Here is a 21,626-nt window from a genome sequence, read left to right on the forward strand (position 1 = left end):
ATATAAATATTAAATTTTATTTATTTAATATCTAAATATCTTTAAAGTTCCGTTTAATTTAACATATATTTAAATTTTATTTTCTGATAATATTTAATCACTTTCAAGCAAAATGAAAACATGTCAAAAAAGGTTAAAATATTACTAAAAAAGTAAAAAGAAATAAATTCAGGTGTGTTAGATTACATCCAAAATTAAACTATTAAATGGACCAAACAATTAAAATTTAGAGATATTAATACGTATTTGGATATTATTTTTAATTTTAATGTTCAACTAAAAAGATAATCATAATCATAATAATAATATAAAAGAAGAAAGAAAAAAGAGAAAAAAAATGAAGAAGACAAAAATAAAAGACAAAAAAGAAGAAATAAATTATAAGAAAAGAAATAAACATAAGTAAGAATCAAGAGAATGGTACAATGAAAAACAAAATGAAAAAAATAAATAAATGGAAAAAAAATTGAAAGAAATAATAAAGAGAGAAGAGAGATAGTAAAATGTAAAAAAAATGATAAATAAAAAATAAAAGAAAAGAGAATAAAAAAAATCAATGAAGGGATATAAGACAAAAAAAAATAAAAGAAATGAAAGGAGAAAAGAGATAGAAAAAATAATATAGAGGACAAAAGAAAAAAAAAAAAAAGAAGAAGAAAGTAATATTGATGAAACGAGAGGAGAGATGAAAAGAAAATAACTCCATCAATAAAATCTATCACTAAATCTGTCGCTGAGTCTCTCTTTGCTGAAATTTGCTGAAATCATTTTTACAGAGACAAGTTCTGATCGAGCTTGATGAATTTGACAAGGCAATTGAATGAAAATGACCATAGCACCCAAGAATGGCTTCAGTCTCAGGTTTGAAGAAAGAATGCAAATGCCCTCAAATTAAGACCCTGTACAAGTCCTTGATCATTAGATGGCTGCAGTGTTCTCCATTCATGCTAACACTATATTGTAATTTAGTTTCTGTAAAAACAAAATTCTGATTGGTGCATTATACTTGTAAACTAAATTTCTGAAGATTGTAATTACAATCAGGAAGTTGAGTTTGTGTGGTGTCCAATGCAAGAATATGATGTTAATGTTCCATATTTAAATAAGGAGTTGCAATGCAATTCCATATTTCGTTTGCTTTTTCTGATACAAGTTGCAATGCAATTCTCATAGCACATAATAGAAACAAATTTAACAGATTTGAAAATAAATTAAGTGAATAACAAGGAAGGCACACATGAAAGTGTTAAGAAAAGAAGGAAGTATCCTCTACCTAAATTCCAAGAACATGAGCCTAGATATTTCTATGTTTCACCAAGAAAGTGAAGTACAGTGGTCAGTTCCGGATCGTACCTAACCTACATGATTCAGTTGTGTAGACCACTGATGCCCATATACTGTTAGAAACACTATTCCATAAAAAGCAAGGTTAAAGCCTATTTCCAAGCCACATTTGGCATGCCTTGTGTATTGCTGTTATTGCAGGCTCCAGTGCTCTGGTTAGGAGGGCTTCCAGGTCCACCGGATGACTCGCTAAAAGTTCCGCGGGACGGTGGACTTCCGGCTACTGATGCTCCAGGAGCAGACATGGTTTCATGTTGGTTAATCCACAGTTTTGACCCTTTGCTATCTTCTGAAATAAAACTACCAACAATAACCTGCAGACAGAAACAAACATAATTACCTCAAATACAATATTAGCTGATGGTAGCAAGGGCCAGAGAAGTATATGTAAAAGCAGGCAAATTTATGACACAGAAGAAATTGAAAAATAAGAGGACATTTTCCAATAAATTTGAATTGGAATCCAAAGTCATTTTCAAGTGATCACAAATTCAATGCCAATGCAAGCTCTCCATGACACTTCAAATCACAATTAGATGCAGTGAAAAAGTAGAAATGATAACCACAATCTAAAGAACCTGAACAGAAGATGCTGCTGTTAGGAGCCCTGCCACACCACCACCCAGAACACGACCATCTGGCCCAGATAGCAAAACACTCAAACCTCCTGTTCTGCTGCGCTGGCCACTATTCTCTGAAAGGAGAAAGGACCCAGAAAGTGATAAAATCTCAAAACGTCCCTGCATAAATACACACTAGGTTAAAGGAAAAATATTAAAAAAAAAAAAACTCTTCACAAACTGCTAGCAACCGTAGCTGAACATAGTACTGATAAAATTAACAAGTCATAGATCTGCAAATGACAACATTTTCGAAAACTGCAGTTCATGATCATATGCCACAGCAAAACAAGTTCCACCAGACCAATGCCAAGGGATAAGAAAAATAAGACCAACTGCATAAGAGAAGGTGCTAATTGACAAAGTTTTATATAAAACTCCAACAGTAGGCACATAGATTTTCTTTTCCCTAAAAGTATGGGTACATGACAAGTTACAAGAAGTTTGACCCATGTGCATGAACATTTATTTGGTTAGGCACTCAACTAGTAAGAGAGTGCTCTAGGAAGGACATCTTTGGAAGGCTGCTATTCGACTAATAAAACCATAATTTTACAACATCATGCAGAGTATTCTCCGAAGAGACAGAAACAGGTTAGACGGTAGTAATAGCAGCTTTTGCAAGGTGTCAGTTCAAAACCAACTATAGCCTGCAACTCCGTTAATACAGCAACATTCAAATTGGACCTTATTCACAATCTCCCCATGCAGAGATTATGCATGCAGCTCCAGGTCTTCAAGTGTTCGTTTTATCATTTGTCAATTCCCTCCTGCACAGCAGTCTTGGCTTTTACACAGCTTAGCATCTAAATAGACAGGCATGGACATGCTGTTGGATTTCCCCTAGATTTTCTAATTTGCACATTGACTCATAAGTTTGTCTTCATCATACTCCTGCATATCTCATGTTGTTATTTATCCCTTTCACTAGATGATTAAAACTCTTCACATATTAAACTATCATCACTATTTTATCATAATTGGGATATGCAGTTTAATTATTTTATGGATAAGTACCAGATATTTTAAGACCTAGTTTCCTTGGGCAAAAGAGAGAGACAAAGCGGTTCCTCCAGTTCTAATAAATTAATTTAGCAGCCAAAAGCCAACTGTTGTGGATAATACTATTGTGAATGGATAGTGGCACAGTTCTCCAGAAAAAATGGTCGAGTCTTTAACATTCTATCAGTGTAATTGCTCAACTTTCGACAATAGATAAAAGCAAACAACAAGATTTAGAAGTGCTTTTCAGTGTTGCAACTAATATAAATTATCTACCCCCGCAAATCAATGAATTAGCCTAGAGATTCTAATGGATACAAATCTCACTCAATAAAAATTTTCCTTTTCCTTGAGACTAAAAAGAAAAGAAAATTTCATTTGTCCAGGCAAAGTACCAACTGAATTCATCCAGGCTACCACAAAAATATCAACATTGCAAGATAAAACCAGCAAATTTGTGTCTCCTATATGACATTGTAAATGGATAAAAATAAAATGATTAAGATTTTGAGCACACCTCATATGTTACCGTACCACCTATCGTTGTAGCTTGACGAAGTGTTACATTAGATATGGTACCATATGCTGACAAAATGCAGACACCTCTTGGGCCATTTTGGGAAAATGACATTATTTTAAGCAGCACATCCTGCGGGAAGAAATTTTCAGATCAAATACAAGTCCTCTGAGAAAAGAGATATCATATTTTGAGAAATAAATTGCATAATAAAATATTCCTTATGTGGTAGGGCAAAAATGACAACTATATAATGCTTCAACAGCTGCAAATGCTACTATATCCAGAACTTCTTGGAACCATAATTATGGAGACACTTTGCTTGATATTATTAGGAGTGTTTCAGACTAATTTGCATCACCTTTAGCAAATAAAATCTTAATAAATAAACAGAATAAGAAGGGGACAGTAAATCTCGCCCCTCCCTCAGTGTGCTTTAACCTTCTAGAAAAGCAATGTCCCACCTATTTCATCAAACTGGATTATCAACCACTGATTTGCAACTCTAGTGGTAATATTATGAGGAATTACTTTATAGCATATGAGTAATGTTATTCCAGAAATAGTTGATCAATTAGTTTACTGATTTTCTCATAATCAGCATTCAAGTAGTCAGCAAAGAGAGATAAAAATTTGGGTCAAGCAACATTGAATGAGTTGAGCATCAGGAAAATCTCTGTAGGAAATAAGAAGCTTTCTGGTATGATAATCGAGGTTTAAACTGAGGAAAAGGAAACTGTCATTATTCGGATGAAGAGAAAATGAAATAAAAGAAGGGCACCTCTCCAGCCTTCACAAAGATAACGTGCGGTGTAAACCCAGTTCCTCCTGATCCTGGAAAGCAATATTATAGAAGAATCATCATTCAAAAATCAATATACAAATAAACTTCAAATAGATGTCATTTTCTTTTACTTTTTTGTTATTATATGCATCTACAGCAAAACAATGGGGTAAAATTAAAATAAAAAGAATTCACTCACTCAGAAGTTAAAACTTGTCTATTTATTTAGTTATTTATTTATTTATTTATTCTTTCCCTGTTTTGTTATGCACACATATTTAAATCACCAAGAAAATAAATAGTAAAAGAATAACGAAATGTGCACAATGGTTTGAGCATGAGAACGATGGACCCCTTTTTATTCTTTTCCGAAAGAAAAGATATTTTAGTAGACAGACAGACAGCGAGAAGTAATATAATAAGAGCAAAAGTGACATATATGTACATTAAAAATTGTCATCTCGGGAAAGAATAAAAACATACCAAGATTAGGAAGGTGATTCTTACGGGCAGAACCAGGAGGTCTACCTCTTGCTTTCTTAGGAGCAGTAGATGATGGAGTAGGAGACTGAAATCCACATTGATAAAGCTGATGCTGCGGTGGAGATGTCAGGTCTATATTTCCATGAGGTGGCGGTGAGTATTTCCTAGGCCTTCCACGTTTCCTCTTAATTGGCTCAGAATGATTGTTATTCATATTAAGGGCATCAAGACCAATACCAATGCCGCCGCCGCCGCCGCCGCCGACCATCATGTCTTGGTGGTGGTTGTAGTGTAACGGAACATGGTGGAAAGGATTTCCATCATCAGTAGGTGGCATTATAGGCTTGTAGACACTTCCATCAGCCCTAAATGCCAAATTAGATGTTGTTGCTGTTGTTGTTACCGTAGGACTTTGATTTCTTTCAATTTCTCCTCCTCCTCCTCCTCCTCCTCCTCCTCCGTATCCAGACATTCTCTTCCCCGATTTGATCTTCTTCCTGCCATTGTTTTCATCACTCTTTTATTCTAATCTCAGTTCAAATTCAAAAACATCTTTTATAATTCGCTTAAACCCTAATTCCTTAACCAATTTCTGTAAACCCTCAGTTTCAGAATATAATAATTTATTTACTATTTTGCTTTTTCTTTCGATGAAATTGATGTATTTATTTTGTTAAAATTAGAGTTTCAGAAATTCTGATAATTCCTGTTTTCTTTTCCTTTTTATCTTTTATTTAACTATTTTGAATACTAAATTCAGCTCGAAATTACAGAATTGTCTATTATTCCATATTCATACGAGAAAACAAAATTAAAGAAAAATATAGAAACAAATTTCATAAATAAAAATGCTTACCAAAACAAAATTATGTTTTGTGGATGAAAATCGATGATAACGTCGAAGCCGCCGGAAAAAATACCAGAGAAAATTAGGGCTTTTTCTTATTTTTAATTTTCTTTTTCTTTTTTCTTTTTCTTTTGCCCTTTCTCTGCTCGATTTTTCTTGTTTTTTATAATTTTTGGGACTTTGCTTTAATGAATTTGGTCTCGCACGGAATGTGAGGCGTTGGACGACACGAACCAATCAGAAGAAAGCATAATGCGAATCCACCTCTGTACGCCTTTCAAGGAGCGTGTATTTTGGAATTTGAGCCATTTACACCTCTTCAATTCGAAAATTAACTATAGTCAATAATTAATTATATTTTATATAAATATATATATATATATTCTTAAATATTATATATTAATTAATTTTATATGTATATTAAATTGGAAAGAGACATAATTTATTCATGAAATTAAACTATGTTTAAAGAAAACAACTAATTTATTTTTCTTAATTCATATGAAATTATCCTTAAACTTTGTTCAAATAAAATAACCAATTCGTGGATTACAAGCCCTTCTAATAATGAGATAAGAGCTTAAATTAAATATTTACACTTATAACTTGTATTATTATTTTCTTTAATTATTTATCTTTTGTCTTAAAATATTTATGTTTTATTTTTATTTGTAGTTTGACCATTATATGAAAGATAATGATAAAATTAAAAATGTATCATTTTTATTTTTTAATCTAAAGTATATTACTTTACTAATTCTAAATGACTAAATTTACGGTTGAATGGATTAATTGGATAAAATCGGCCAAATAAAAGAAAAAAACTAATTCAATCAGTTTAAATATATATGTATATTAATTAATAAACAAAAGCTAGATGATAAAATTAAAATTTGAATAATGTTGTGTTCAAAATCATTTCAATTTGCATTCAAAAGATAACTAATAGTTTTTTTAATTAATATTTATAATTCATTTTGTTACAACTTATAAATTTTGTTTTTATTATACTGATAGAATTAATTATCAAAATAAATATTATGATTATATTAATATACATTTATTTAAATTTAGTATTTAAATTCTTATATTTCGACATTGTTAGATGTCTTTAAAATTTAATATTTTACTATTAGTTTATTATAAGGCTTAATTACAAATTAAATTAAGATCTTTATATTTTTTAACAATTTTATTCAATTGTTTTAGAATTTTAAAACAAATATTCATTCTTTTAATTTATTTTTAAAAATATTTTCCGATAATAATTTTATAAGCTCACAATAAAAAAGATGATATAAGAAATCGATTATACCTTACCCAAAAATAATAATAATTATGAATCAATACAAATAATTTATCCTATACTTAATAATATGACTATTAAAATTTTTATATTTGTGCATTCTTTCACTTATCTTATATCTAAATGCAATATTTTCTTTATTGATTCAGTAATCTTTATGTTAGTAAGAATAAATTGACTTGCCACATCATTTTTTTTTATTATAAAATTTTAAAAATTATTCCGAACAAGTATTTTTGAAAATAAATTGAAAGTATAAGTATTGATTTTAAAATTTTAAAATAATTAGATAATTATTAAAAAGTATAAAGTTTAAAATTTAATTAGTAATTAAGTCTTATTATAAATACTATTTTAAAATATAGTATATAAAATATAATATCTGACAGGCAGTCCAACCTGTCAACCTGTTGAACCCATAAATAACCTTCATCAATTTGCTCGCCGGTCCAATTTATTCTCAAAATAAATTTGTTTAAAAAAAGTAATTAGAATTGGTAACTAGCATTTCAGTCATTTTATTTGTAGCGCACAATTCTTTTGTCATTGAAAAGAAAAGTACAAATGTGCCTCTAAAGTTTACTTGGAAAGTCACACTAATTCCTTAGTCAAATGAAAAGCTGAACTAAAAATTACAACAGAGTTATTCAATTCTTGTAAATTAAAAACTATAACCACGGACCGAATCTTCCCAACATCACATCTTTCATTTGATCAAATCTCGAAGATAGGTTTCTTGTTGCAACTGTGCTCTTGGGTTCTTGATAAGATTGCAAAGACTGGTTTCTTGTTGCGGCTGTGCTCTTGGATTCTTGTGTGCAATTGTGCAATCTGTTGATTGATATCCAGTTTAAGCTGCTGCTGTTTTTTTCTCGAAGACTGGTAATGGAGAGAACCCATTTCATCAGCTGCAAGGTGAGTTTAAATTGTTATTGGGTATTAAAAAAGCAAGTCTTGATTTTTTAAAAAAAAATTATAATATTAATTTTTTGAAATTTCTTACAATATGATTTTCTTAAACCTTGTATAGTAATATTTCATCAGCCCAAAGTTTGATATTCTCTCTAATGCTTTGCTCTCTGTAGGAGGAATGGAAAAACCTTATTCAAATCTCTTTAATTTTTTAAGGCGGTCATGGAAAATAAGAGTAAGAATGATTAAAGAAAAGAGATCAAAGATGAGGAATAGATGTATAGAGAAAGAGAGAGAAAATCTAATAATCCGTCATCGATTTTTGATGATTCATTACACTATATATTTCCATTTAATAATAGACAACTGAAACAAGTCCAAGACTAAATCGTACTCTCTCCCTCCATCTTTGATACTAAATTTCTTAATTTTAATGCAAATTGAAAATGACCAATCAAAATTTGACGAAGAAAGTAACATTTTATACATATTATCCCTGAGATAATCAGTGACAATCAGAGTGCATTTACTAAAGGGAGATCTATAGCTATTAATATTTTAATTGCACATCAGCTTATGTATAACTTGAAGAATAGGGCAAGCGGCTTTAAGGGTATGGCAATCAAACTGGATATAAGGAAACCGTATGTGAGGGTCGAATGAAACTTCCTAAGGAAAATGATGGAAAATCTAGGTTCTAGACCAAGGTGGATAGAATGGATTATGGAATGCATTTCTACTTTATATTATATTCTGTTAAATGAAACGGTGCAATGGTAGAGACCATTCTTTCCTTGCCAATTAGTATTATAGGAGCGTGACACCAGCTAGTGTGAAGACTAGCTACTTTATTGCCCACAACTCGTTTACGCCACGCGGGTGGTACAAGAAAGGAACTTGTCCACAGCTAATCAAGTCCCTTGGCAAAAAATTATTTGGAACTCTAGAGTGCCACCCAAAATTAGGGTGTTTTTGTGGCAGCTCCTTCGTGAAGGATTATCGGTGGGAGAGACTTTGGCAAGGAAACTTGCTCATGGAACTGACACCACCAGCAAACAATGTGGAAAGCTAGAAACAATCTCATGTTTTCCAACAATGTTAGTTAATGCAAAAGGTATGGTTTCTATCTAAGTTGCAAGCAATCGTTGTAACTCCTTATTTATTGCTAGAAAATCTTTATCAAGAGTTCCTAAAGCTCCCTAATAATGATGAGATCATTTTGTATTACATTGCAGTTCTATAGACCATATGGAAGCCGGGTAATATTTTGGTTTTCAAAAAACAAATATGTTCATGTAAGCACATTGTGGAACAGGCAATGTGTACCCGAAGGAAAATCAAAATGCACGCCAAGGGAGTCTTCAGTTAATTATCATCAGCAACAATGGCAACCTCCTCCCATGGGCTATTCAAAGGTTATTTCGAGATTGCTTATAACAAACAAGAGAAGAGGGGTGCTAAAGGTATGGTAATCTGAGACCATGAAGAAAATTTATTCTGCTGCAGATCAGGCCTTGTATAAAACTGTATCAATGTAACATTGATAGAAGCTTTGGGGCTTCGTGGAGGCAATGCAGCATGCTAAGGAGAAATCCCATCTTTGGTGATTTTTGAAGGTGATGTCAAGGTGGCTTTAGACATTGTCATTGAAGACATCTTACTGCTTAAGAATTGTTTTAGATCAGTTAATTTTACTTTTGTCCCTATATGTTGTAATTAGGCGGCTGGCATGCTAGCCAACAAAATCCTCTTGTTCGAATTTCTGTTCTGATCCCATCAGCCAACTTCCATGGCTGGATGAGCTGCTGAGACTGTAAGTTTCTTCAATAATGATGTAATTACCTTTTGCCGAAAACAGGAAATTTCTTTGAATCAGTAGATAAAGTAAACTGTACAACTGATACACAAAAGCCATAGATCAAAGTTTCAGTTTATCTAAGAAAAAGAAAAATAAAATCAAGTCAGGTGAATGCTTACAGACATATTGTTGTGCATCCATTCGTTCGTTTTCTTGAGCAGTGAAAGAATCCAGCATCCACCTGGCTTCTGAGATGAAGCTTTAATAAGCATTAGTATGAAACTAATTCAAGACAAATCCAAAATAACTTCTACTATCAGCAATATAATCAAAGAAAAAGTAAAGGGTTTTCAGTTCAAAAAAATTGGGTTTGTAATATTAAGTTGGTAAAATAAAACAGAAGAGGAAGAGTAAAGTAAAGTAACGATTTGATGTGTTTTAATTCAGCCCCACATCTTTTACACAGGTGTTACCCGTAACACAATTACTGTTTATTTGAGTGTTCAAGTGTGGTTTTAGAGTGTTCATGGTCACATTTGTCCACCCAAAGAAAACATTAAAGGTTCTATGTTATGTCGCGGGGGCTTCAAACCAAAAGTCACCTATAAAAGACGTCCTGACAAAAACATGATATACGTCGGAGTACCTCTATACACTAAACCTTCTTACAAGCCCTTGGGAGTCCCTTTCTTATCCTCTTAAAACCTTGCTTGCCAACCTTCTTGGTTTGATCAACATCTTCATCGCTATTTCCTACAAGGCAAATCAACATAAACAATATTTACAGGAAATAGTCACACCTAGTAAATCTTATTTATGATTTTTGAAGTGTTGGGTAGTTATTATGGTTAAGATATTTCGAACATATAATAACCAGGTGCACTCATTAATAAACTAATTTAGAAATGCATTTGGCACCTAGTCCATTCATCGGTGAAGAAAAACTCTGATGGATTACCTTCAGATGTGATTATTGCATCATCTTCAGCATCTTCTCTATCATAACCAGATCGTCTTGTGGACACTGTAATTACTCCATGTTTGGCCTTCTGCTCAGGAGTTTCACATGATCCTTGGAAAGGTTCCATGTAACAGAACCTGACATGATAAAATGCACAATCAGACTATGGTTACATAGATATATCTAACAAAACACACCTACATATAAAACAAATAATATAAATACTGCAAGCAACCCTTACATGAAGTGTGCAAATGTGTTTAGTGTTACTAGATAGTATGCTCAAGTTGTTCCAAGTATCTAAAATTAATGGTTTAGTTCTTCGTAGGATGAGAGCTTACAGATACTATGTAAACTTAAAACATATATATTATCATAATCGCAAAGCTTTCGAATAACAAAAGAAATCACCTGAAAAAATTACCATGGGAAAAGAAAAGCATGGATGTTAATAAGAATATCACAAAGAGTTTAACATCTGGAATCATATTTGACATCTAAACTAAACCAAAAGCAGAATATATACATCAACAGTAAGAAATCCCATTAGGAATACTTATTTTTGAAATGACTTTCTTTGAGTTTGCGATGGAGAATACAGAACCGTAATAAGCATGTAAGACAGAGTCAAGTGAGCAGTAGCATCAGAAGAAAATCAAGCTTATATATAATTGAATGCATGAATACCATTCTAAAAGTAAATTCTTTCTGTCATATCCAGCACAGAGCATCCTCCACTTTCTACACCTGTCACACTGAACCCACTCCTGGTCAGGCTTGTACAGGACACCACCCTTTTTCTGGAAAAGGAAAGAACTATCTCACTAAAAGAAATTTAAGCACATTGCAAAACCATTAAAAAAAGAGAAGGAAAGAAGAAACATAAACAGAATTCATAAAGAAAGATGTAACTAAATAAGGGCATTTCAATTTTATTTTGGTTTAATTTTAAGAGTGGCAGCCATAGTCATTACTAAAGCAAAGAAAACACAACATTTATCATCAAAATAAGTGGCCGCTATTTTCAAATGAATTATGTGAGGGTTGATTCAGTTGTCCATTACTTTTGAGACCTTATTCATTCACACCAGAAAAATTTTAATCATTTACTTGATGAACAACTGCAAAATTACCTTGGAAAATAAATTAAAATCTCACAGAAAATAGCAAAAGTGCCTTACCAGTGGCACCGTGTCAAAATTATTATCCCAATATTCATCAACCTTTTTGCCTAGCCAATTCTCCAGTCGAACATATGGCTCACAATCCTGAAAACCTTGCTTGTTACTGTGCACCCAAACACGACCATTCCCATTATCCTACAAGAAAGGTATCAATCCAGTATCAGTCAATATACATAGAAATTCTTTGTACTAAAAACTGTGCAACTTTAGTCAACCTGTAACTAGCTAGATAATGCATATTTTATTTGGCTTTATGTTCTGCTTAAACAGATAACAAAATTCAGCTCAAGTACTTTTAGGATATTTTCTCTTTTCAACGCCTCAAAAATGAACTCCAGCTGCTATTTGCAAATACATCTAAAACACTGGGCTATAAATAGGAAGCAGTTTAAAATGCATCTCCAACAACAAATTTCTTCTAACACTAAAGCTTTTAAGAAACAACATGAACTCTAAGGTTTTGTTTAAGTTGTATCCTTCCAGGCCAAGTTGGCAAAACCAATTATTTTAGTGATACTAAGTGTCTTCCTTAGGAGTTTCATCATACAGACAAAAGAAAATTACTTAAGCTTATCTAAAGATAACTGATAAACTAATGATAGAATTAAATAAAAGTCAAAAGTTTCTATATGTTCATTGGACCAGAAGTTCTTTTTCTCTTAAAAAAGCTGTCTAGCATCCTCGCAAGCATGTATAGTTACTGTTTTAAACTTGTGTTGCAAGATAACATCATGCAGAAATAATACAGGCAAACACCTATTCAGGACTATTTGCCCACCATCAGATCAGTAACATCTATGACGCCAATCACTCCTAGTCCCACTTTTCCATGAGCCATGCCACCAACTCTTTTGTAAGCCTAACAAAGGGAAAAAGAACAAATTTGCAATAAAATTATAGATCAATGTCGTTCGATGGAACATGAGTATTAAAAATCAGGCTAGAAGAAGCATTCCTCCTGCCAAAAAGTAAAAAAGAAAAAAGAAAAAAAAAAAGGCAAACATAATAATTTATAATATGAACGAAGGGATTTTAATAAAATTGTAGAAACTCCATGGGCCTTAAGATTGTTGGGCCAAACAATATCAATGGCCATATATAAGTGGGGTTGGAACCTCACCTTGCACAAAACCAATTGGCTTGTAGTAAGGCCCAATCCACTACACATATATTCCACTTTATACTCTTATACTTTTCCCATGTGAGATTATATTCTCCAATATATATATATACATATATATATTCAAACATGCTATAAACATTAATGCCATATTCATGTATCCTAAATTCATGGCACCAAAACATGCACCAATAAGTTAAAGCTTTGTAATTAAGTTTCATTTTTCACCATTCAACTCAATTACATTAGAGAGTATTGCAGGAACTCAGGAAACTAAAAATAGGAATTATATTGAACAAACAAAATCCAGAACTAACATTTCATTTTCTATCTATTTTGTAACTGCATCTTAAGGACCAAGTTCTTTTGATACCATGATATGGTCATATACTTAGTATTGATGCCCACAGATACAATTCCAACATAATTAGTGCTTTCTGCAACTCAAGTTCTGTTAAACAACAAACAGAACCAACTACACCTCAACCAAATCCTGGAACAAACCACTTGCTATCTACAAATACAGTTTTCTTAAACATCTGCAGTAAAGATCTTTATTCATCACTATATTATGTGTTAAGCTGAACTCTTTTTGCCATTAAAACACTTCCAATTAGTCCACCTCTCATGGATAAAACCTACTTCATAAGTGGAACTATTTGAATTTAAGTACAGAGAGGGTCATTTGAGATGGTTTAGTGAGACATGGTTTAGAGAGACAAACAAGAAGGAAAAAAAATTAGAGGAAGGAGGAAAGTCCTTTGAAAGAAGACACTAAGCACAAATACAAACTGTATGACCAAGAATTGAGCTAAATGTACACATCAGTTCATTAGTAGCTTGTATTTGATGCAGTTTACATTTAGTTAAAAGGCTGATAAATCTAAAAGCTCTAACAACCTGATAAACAGGCATGCAAAATCATACAAGTAAAGATCTTTAGGAACAAACTGGGAGGATTGAAAGGGAGCTTAAAGCATAAACCGAGTTTTGAAAAAAAGGCTGAAATATGAATAAGAAGGATAAACAAAGAAAAGGATATTAGAAACAACTAGATAGAAGTAATAATAGAAATTTACAGGCAAAAATCATATCATGAAGCAGACTGACCTCAATTAAGCGACCATGCCAATACAAAAATATTCCAGAATTTCCCTGCTCCCACTCTAATTGACAGCGACCAAGAGTTAAGTGAACACGTTTCCCCAATATATTATCAGTTGCTTCACAAGTCATACTTAAAGATTTTGCCAATGGCCGACTTTTAACCTGTTGAAGGGCTTATGCTATATATGAAACAATATAAGACAAGAACGAGCAACATACAACACTTCCTCAGTCACAAAGAGAAATAGCAATTACCAATGAACCTTGAACATATATCCTCATTCGTGGAACTAAAAAGATGACTTCTAGATAAGATCTGAGTGAATAATCTAAGGGCACCTGGAAACAGAGAAATTTGAGATGGACTGCATGATGATATAAAATAACAAGGCACTGAGGCAGATGTCATGCATCTACACTTGCATGTGTTATAACATTACAACAGAAAGTGGATGCATAAATAAAGATAAAAATGGCAATGATACAAGTGAGAAATTTTAGAATAATAGTTACATCATCTTGTGCATTACAATTATGACCTGCCTATCAAATTACAAATTCTATTTAATAAATGAGCATTCTGACAATCTTGTCCAGATATACTGAAGTAACCAGATTATATCTAGATAATTTGATATAGAGAGAAGTTTTTAGAAACGAGTTACCCAGTGGAAAAAACTATCAAAAGAGAAGCTACCAATATAGGTAATTAGTCAAAAAAATATGTAAAATGGACACGGTAAAGTTACTCTACATGTACTCATAAAGGCAAGCAGATGAACTAAACAATATAAACACATGAATATACAAATAGAAGAGTTCTTTGAAAGGAAAAATATATCGAAGAAAAATCTATCAGATAAGCGATTGGGCAATTTAAAAAGATGTCATGTATAGACATGGTAAAGACAAACAGAAGAGTGGTCAGAAAAAAGTTATCTCAAATAACCCTTTCTACTATGGTCACAATACATAAAAAATACAGAAGGTACAGGCCAAAATATAGCACATGCCTGCTATATATCTTCATCCATTAGAAAGAAGAAGAGGAAGGAGCAAGAAAAAGTGCTCTAAGCATTTAATTTCTGAGTCATTTAAACCATGAAGACCAATAATATAAACATAAAAAAATGATACATGCATTCATTCTATCGTAATTCCACATAGATCTCCAAAGAAAAACCAAATAAAAAGAAAGCATATGTTTCGTCATTAGAAATTGTACCATGTATTGCAAGTGAATGGCAAGCTCCATTTCTAATGTACCATGCAGTTTCATAAAAATCAAACAGCCGGTAGATTTCTCTATCAGGTTCTAAATTGAAACAAATAAACTAAAGTTTTTACGCATAATATCCCACATTATAACTCGTCATTTAACTTAACTATTCCAATATCATAAACACATGATACGTAAACCTATATAAATCTAAATCAGGGTATGAAGATGCAAATCAAAGTGTATAGTTTCAAAAATGAAAAATTCAACATGTTATTGACTTATTACTATTAATTTTCTTATAATGTTGCATACTTTGAGGATGCAACCATGGGAATGTCACCAACCATAAATGCAGGTTCTATTTTTCCCCTTTTCTTTAATGTATTACACATATACTTTTGCTGTTACTTAGAATTATATGTCAGTTACTCGCATATACAAACAGAAGAGTAATGTCTCGTGTGCATCTTACAAGCATTTCAGCTCATTTGTGGAATTGGCGTCAAAGGTTTCTTAGAATATCTAGTGAAAGTTTTCCATGTGTAAATCCCATCTTCTTTTCAGCTTATTATAGGCCTGGGTTTGAGGGAAGAACTAACAACCTTTTGAGTCATCTGTCCAGGGCGAGATCTGACCCTTTTTGAACGGATAAGTATGTCACCTTGGTGAAAGGAGCTCCAGCCATTTAGTCCAGTTGTCCAATCCAAACAATAACCTGAGCCCCATTCATCTAAGTTCCATATGTATATTTGTGTTCCTGTGTGTTTTCCATGGAACAAGCCTGCTTTTTCACCAATCAAATACTTATCAAAATGTGAAAGTTCCTTAATAGCTTTCAAGTTGTTCTTCGCTAAAGCTTCAGATTGGACATTTGTATCCACCTCCATAAACTGTCCTTTTCTGCGGTAGCTTACAATAGGAATCTCTAGATTCTATAAAAGAAAAATAATTAAGATGATAAGAAACAACAATAATTAAATCAAATAGCAAACAAGCTAAATAAGACCATAATTCCAGCATACATCATTTCCTTCATTTAAGGATTGTGAGAGAAAGGCTATAGATCTGGAACAACTAGTTTGAGTAAGAACAAGAGCATCCCTGCCAAGCCTCATTGCTCCAGTCTGAAAAATCAACATACAGATCAAGTTAGGCACATCCTAATGACAGAACAATCTAATTATTAAACTCCAGCTTAGACTGCACATTCACACATTACCATAATACAGAACTTTGTAGTTACAGCAACCCTATGAATGTTGCTACCCATAAATAGAGAAACAACAAAGGCTACCTTAAATCCAACACCAAATCTTCCTATTCGATCTAGATCATCTACATCAGGTTGCTTGTGGCCAAAACATGTCATTCTCATGACCTCCTGATGTGTCATCCCATGGCCATCATCTATAATTGACAACATAGGAATATCCTTGCCAGCTCTTTTTGAATATATGGTTTCAATAAGAATATCCAGCCTATTTCAATAAGAATATCCAGCCTATCATCATATACTGCAAGTAAGACACTGGAAAAAGAACGATGCTAGAGACATAGATAAAATGCACATGTACATAGTACAAAAATCACCATGTCAGTAAAGAATAAAATGACCATGTCAGTAAGGAATTAACCAAAAACAAAGGTCAATTGGACCTACCTGCTTGCTTTCGCATCCCTAGAATTATCTACAAGCTCAGCTATAGCACCAAATATCCATCCAGAATGTGCTTGACCAAGAGTTTGCAGGTAACTTGGATCTGCGCGCACGTAATTTTCCATCAGTGGTCCATCCTGTTTCACTGCACGCCGCTGATGTCTGATTGTTGGCTCATGACCAAGGGGATCACCAATTGATTGTGAAAACTTAACATAAGATGTTTCATTATCTTCAATAATACCCTGATCACTTGCCTTCATATGCACATTTTTCCTGGCAGTAAACCTCTCAGCACTTTGAGATGGCACAGTTCCACAAGTCTCAACTGGATCCAAGTTACATCCAACAAATTGACATGCTTCAGTTGTATCCACAACTGTAGATGGCAGAAGTAGGCAGTACAGACAAAATCTGAGGTAATCCTTTTCATATTCGAAGACAAAAAGCTAATACTAAGCTAAAAATATAATATACAGCACTAATATATGCTCTAACCCCATCCCCACCAAACAACAAAGAAAAAACTCACAGCTAACATTATAATGCACCTGATTCACAGTGCTTTTGATGACTGTACTTATTGGATGTTTTTTCTCGATATGCAACTTTGACATGGCTAAAATTGTAGGCTTCAGCAGGAGGAAGTATATAGAAGTTGCAGAATTCAAATTTTGCAATTCCAACCTACAAAAGAAATATGATGAGAATACTTCTAATACATTATTCAGAAAACCAAATAAACAGGGTCTCTACCTAGATTCTCTAATCAAGTAAGGGAAAAGTTGTTTGTAGGTTCCTTTACTTTGGAATGATATCAAGTTATTGAAAGAAAAGAAAACTAAATTTGAAATAATAGCAAAAGACAAGACACAAAAAAGAAAAGCCAATAACTTAAAGAATGAAAATGCCAGTCTACTGCGCATTTTCCGAAGAGTAATAATGTTTGCTAACATCTTTCTTCATATCGTCATGCCATAATTATTTGGTATTCTAGTAAAAAGTTAAACAACATATTTCCAATCACATTTTACATTTTTAATAGTCAAACAAATAATTAACAAGTGAAATTTGAGTCATGCAAAGGCAATTCAGGGGCATAAAAAGAATAGGGTAGAAGAATATCAGGAGGAAGCTCTTTACCGAGTTTCTCTTTTGAAGATAAGACAAAAATCTCTGCCACTCATTTTGGTCACGATTGTTCTCAGCAGCAGGGCGTAAAAAGCAATGAGGGAGACCATCATAGATATTCATCTTAGATCTTGGGATTATGTCATGTATATTCCAACTTTGAGGCCTATTATTATGTACATACCCATAAGCATGTGCCAAAGAAACCAAGTGAGAATCCACAAACAAAAATAAATTGATTTAAAAACAACGAACAAAACCAGCATGTTTAACTTTAGCTGGTGATTCTCATTTTGTTCATTGGGTCAAGTTAGGCTGGCAGCAGAAAAATTATCTTAGTTGACCTGTGTAATTTGCTGCAGACTACATAACAGAAAAGATGGTTACTTTAGTTATTCTTTCATCCTCCTGTGCAAAGAATTTTCACTTATTTTAATGGGACATCAGAGAAAAACTCAATGTAGAGCAGAACTGCATAACACACTGCTCTACATGTAAAAAGTAAAAATTGAAGTACTTCTTTGCATTTTCTAAGGTGTTATAGCGGGAAAGATCATTCCTTTAGCAATTTTTCATCCTCCTTCATAATGATTTTTTATTTATCCCCAAGGGACATGCAGAAACAACTCGATATATACCAGAACGAACTGCTCCATCTACAAGTAATGAACCAGAGTTTCTTTTTCTTCTTTTTTTTCACACACTAATAAAGTTCCAAGAGAGCAGCCGTAATTACACTCAAAATTAGTCCCATTAATAATTATTGCAAAAACCTGACATGATAATTAGAGGATATACTTACACTTCTGCAGGAGGGTTTAAGCACTGTGTTCGACATATTGGTTTCCCATCCTTCATCAGAAAAACATAGAGCTTGCAATCTGAAAAATCGAAAGTTAGGGATGATTAGAAAAAGAAAATCTAAGGAAGAATTTGTATATGTTCAACTATGAATGCATGCATTAATTGTAAAACAGAAGTACTGCCTGTTTTATTTGTTATTTCATATTTAATGCTTTCAATTTCAAAGCTCAGAGGGGGCAGTGACCGGTTGCCCAACATAAATACTTTTAAGCATGAAACAAGCTAGCATATGGAACATGAGGGGGATAATAAACTGACCTTCATGCAAACTTTTTTCTGATTTCAACGGCAGATCTCCCATTTGCAAACCGGCCAAACAGAACCAAATATCAGGTACAGAATCCCTAAAATGAAAAAAGACCAATACCAATAATAACGACAATATAAAAACAAAAATGAGACAGTTAAGAATTCCTCCAAAAGACATGCTGGCAAGTGAAAAGTATCCCTTCATACCCCATTTAAAAACCAAGAAAAAGGGATTGTAACAACTAGCCAAGAAGTAGCGTCATAATCATATGCACGTAACATTCTCAAAATTGTAAGGAATGCCCATAATACCAGAAATATTAACTGAAACTCGCAGCACAAATTTGCAAGAGCAATCAATCAGCTTAGTGATTACACCATACAACCAATATGGCAGACAAACAGACATACTATAGACGAATGTTGTGGAAAATTCCAAGAAACAGACAAGCATGAATGGATACAATTGGTAGTATAATGCATGAACATCGAGTGAGAACCTAGTTTAAGAAAGAAACCATCTCTAAGGAAAAAAAGAAAACAACTTGAAAGCAAATTGCACCACTACTACACCACATCTTTCATAAACAAGAACATCAAAATCTTTTCTTTAAACCATAACTTCAAAAAGAAGAGTTGACAAGTCAAAGAGTAAAGACACCTTAAAATAGAAACTATAAACCGCATTAAGTAGAAGAAAAACCTTCTAAATATTTTTTTTCTAAAAAAGCCAAGAAAACCCTAAAAAAGAAAAGATGCTGATTATATCATACTATACCATATCATATAATATGTACAGCAAAGGTCATTTGATGTCTGTAGCCACTGACAGAAATGCAGCCAGCTTCAATCGAAATGGAAACGAAGAGTTATCTTTCAGTTCCAGTATTTCTTTTTCAGAAAGTTACACATAAATTTTGATCCTAATATTTCAGTCGCTGCAGTAAAAGATAGAAACTTGATCCGGAGAAGGAGAAACGGAGAAGAGATGATGAGAGAAAAGAAAACGGAGAAGCGTACAGTGGCGTTGTGGTAATGGTGTTGTGTCGCAGAGTATTTGCAGGCTCTTCGCATGACGAGGAAGGATTATACGAGAAAGAGAGAGAGAGAGAGAGAGAGATAGATTTGGACCTTTTGACGCGACGTGATAGTCTTTTCAAGTCCTCTATTTGCTTTTACTTTTATACCCTCCTATCCATTTTTATCTGTGTGTGGGGGAAAAATACTTGATCCTCTTTCCGAAATTATTGTTGGCTGCCGGTAAAATCTAGTATTAGGAAGCCAGACATTTATCATTTTATTTAAAATACTGTATTCAATTAATACTTATAAATATCTTTATAAAATTTTATAAATAAATTATTTCTAAAAAAGTTATAGATTTTTAATTACTTTTACATAAAGCATGATCTATGGCTGATTTTTATGAATTTTATTTAAAAATATTTTTATAGATATGAATAGATTTTTATTTATTTTTATAAATTTTTATTTATTGTTATCCAATAATTTGAAATTAAATTAAATTATTTTACTTTTATTATTTATTATTTTTTATATTTATTTTAAATTTTACTCCACATAATATTATATATAATTTCATATATAAGTAATGGCCTTCATTTCATTGTTGTGTCAAATTCATAGCTTTTTAAACTTTTTATCGCACAATATGAGTATTATTTTTTTGTCAAGACAATAATTTTTTTTAAAAGAAATTTTATATTACAATTTGTTTCTGATTAAACCACTAAATTTATGCCATACTTGTTATATTTTGTATATTATTTTTTTTATAAATATTTAAACTAACAATAATAACGTCTACTAATTCATTCATAAATATCTAAAGTGAAAACAATCACGTTTACCAATAGAAAGAGAATTATCTTCCAAATAAAACTTAGAAGTCTATATATGGTGGGGTTGTTTACTCAAAATAATTCATTAAATACTTCATTTAAAATTTATATTTTTTTGAAGGTCCTTTCAAAATTAAGTTAAAAACTTTTAATTTATGTGTAACTACAAGAAAATATTATTAGTAAATAATTTTTAGTTTATAAGTTTTATTCAATTTTTTATATTTTTAAGATGCAAAATACAGTAAAGAGAAATAAAGACAATAATGCAATAGTATTTGAAAAAAAAAATATGAGTTTTTTTAAAAAGAAAAAAAGTCTATTGAAATCCTAAAAAAAATTTAAAGAGAAATCTTGAGGATTTTTTTTCATAACGATGCATAAAAAGTCATTAATATTATATAAAAGTCTATGTCTATAAAAGTTAATGACTTCTTAAATACTAACTTACTTTTAAAACAAAAGTTGTAATTGAATACTTCATAATTTCTATAAACTTTTTTAAAGTCTTTAAAACTCAATATTGAATACCTTATAATTATACAAAATCTTTTAAAATTACTATTGAATATATCCTAACATTTAAACTCTACAAAAGTGTTTAAAAATCTTAATTGAATATACCCTTCAAAACAATTACTAATATTATATATATA

At 32.1% G+C, this 21,626-nt stretch overlaps 2 protein-coding genes and 1 long non-coding RNA gene across 3 annotated transcripts; 1 reads left to right on the plus strand and 2 right to left on the minus strand.

Annotated features, from left to right (window-relative positions):
- Positions 1-1,180: 1,180 nt before the first annotated feature.
- Positions 1,181-5,765, minus strand: LOC8275687 (AT-hook motif nuclear-localized protein 10). The gene is made up of 6 exons (XM_002532435.4): positions 5,607-5,765; positions 4,751-5,247; positions 4,265-4,317; positions 3,484-3,615; positions 1,923-2,084; positions 1,181-1,658 (listed from the first exon to the last, which is right to left on the minus strand). The coding sequence occupies exons 2-6, from the start codon at positions 5,220-5,222 to the stop codon at positions 1,437-1,439; spliced, it is 1,041 nt and encodes a 346-aa protein (XP_002532481.1). The 5' UTR covers positions 5,223-5,247; positions 5,607-5,765; the 3' UTR covers positions 1,181-1,436.
- A 1,623-nt stretch (positions 5,766-7,388) lies between these two features.
- Positions 7,389-20,198, minus strand: LOC8275689. Its single transcript, XM_048374415.1, has 17 exons — positions 20,067-20,198; positions 19,118-19,203; positions 18,798-18,876; positions 18,008-18,161; positions 17,416-17,551; positions 16,868-17,243; positions 16,502-16,685; positions 16,230-16,331; positions 15,810-16,139; positions 14,241-14,324; positions 13,989-14,147; positions 12,537-12,617; positions 11,756-11,893; positions 11,262-11,374; positions 10,572-10,711; positions 9,793-9,861; positions 7,389-7,811 (listed from the first exon to the last, which is right to left on the minus strand). The coding sequence occupies exons 1-17, from the start codon at positions 20,180-20,182 to the stop codon at positions 7,618-7,620; spliced, it is 2,541 nt and encodes an 846-aa protein (XP_048230372.1). The 5' UTR covers positions 20,183-20,198; the 3' UTR covers positions 7,389-7,617.
- On the plus strand, positions 7,677-9,670 carry LOC107262305. Its single transcript, XR_001536194.3, has 3 exons — positions 7,677-7,818; positions 7,989-8,929; positions 9,051-9,670. It is a non-coding gene; the product is annotated as an uncharacterized LOC107262305 (long non-coding RNA).
- Positions 20,199-21,626: the final 1,428 nt, after the last annotated feature.

The sequence above is a fragment of the Ricinus communis genome, chromosome 5, assembly GCF_019578655.1.
Source record: "Ricinus communis isolate WT05 ecotype wild-type chromosome 5, ASM1957865v1, whole genome shotgun sequence".
In the NCBI taxonomy this organism is placed as follows: domain Eukaryota; kingdom Viridiplantae; phylum Streptophyta; class Magnoliopsida; order Malpighiales; family Euphorbiaceae; genus Ricinus; species Ricinus communis.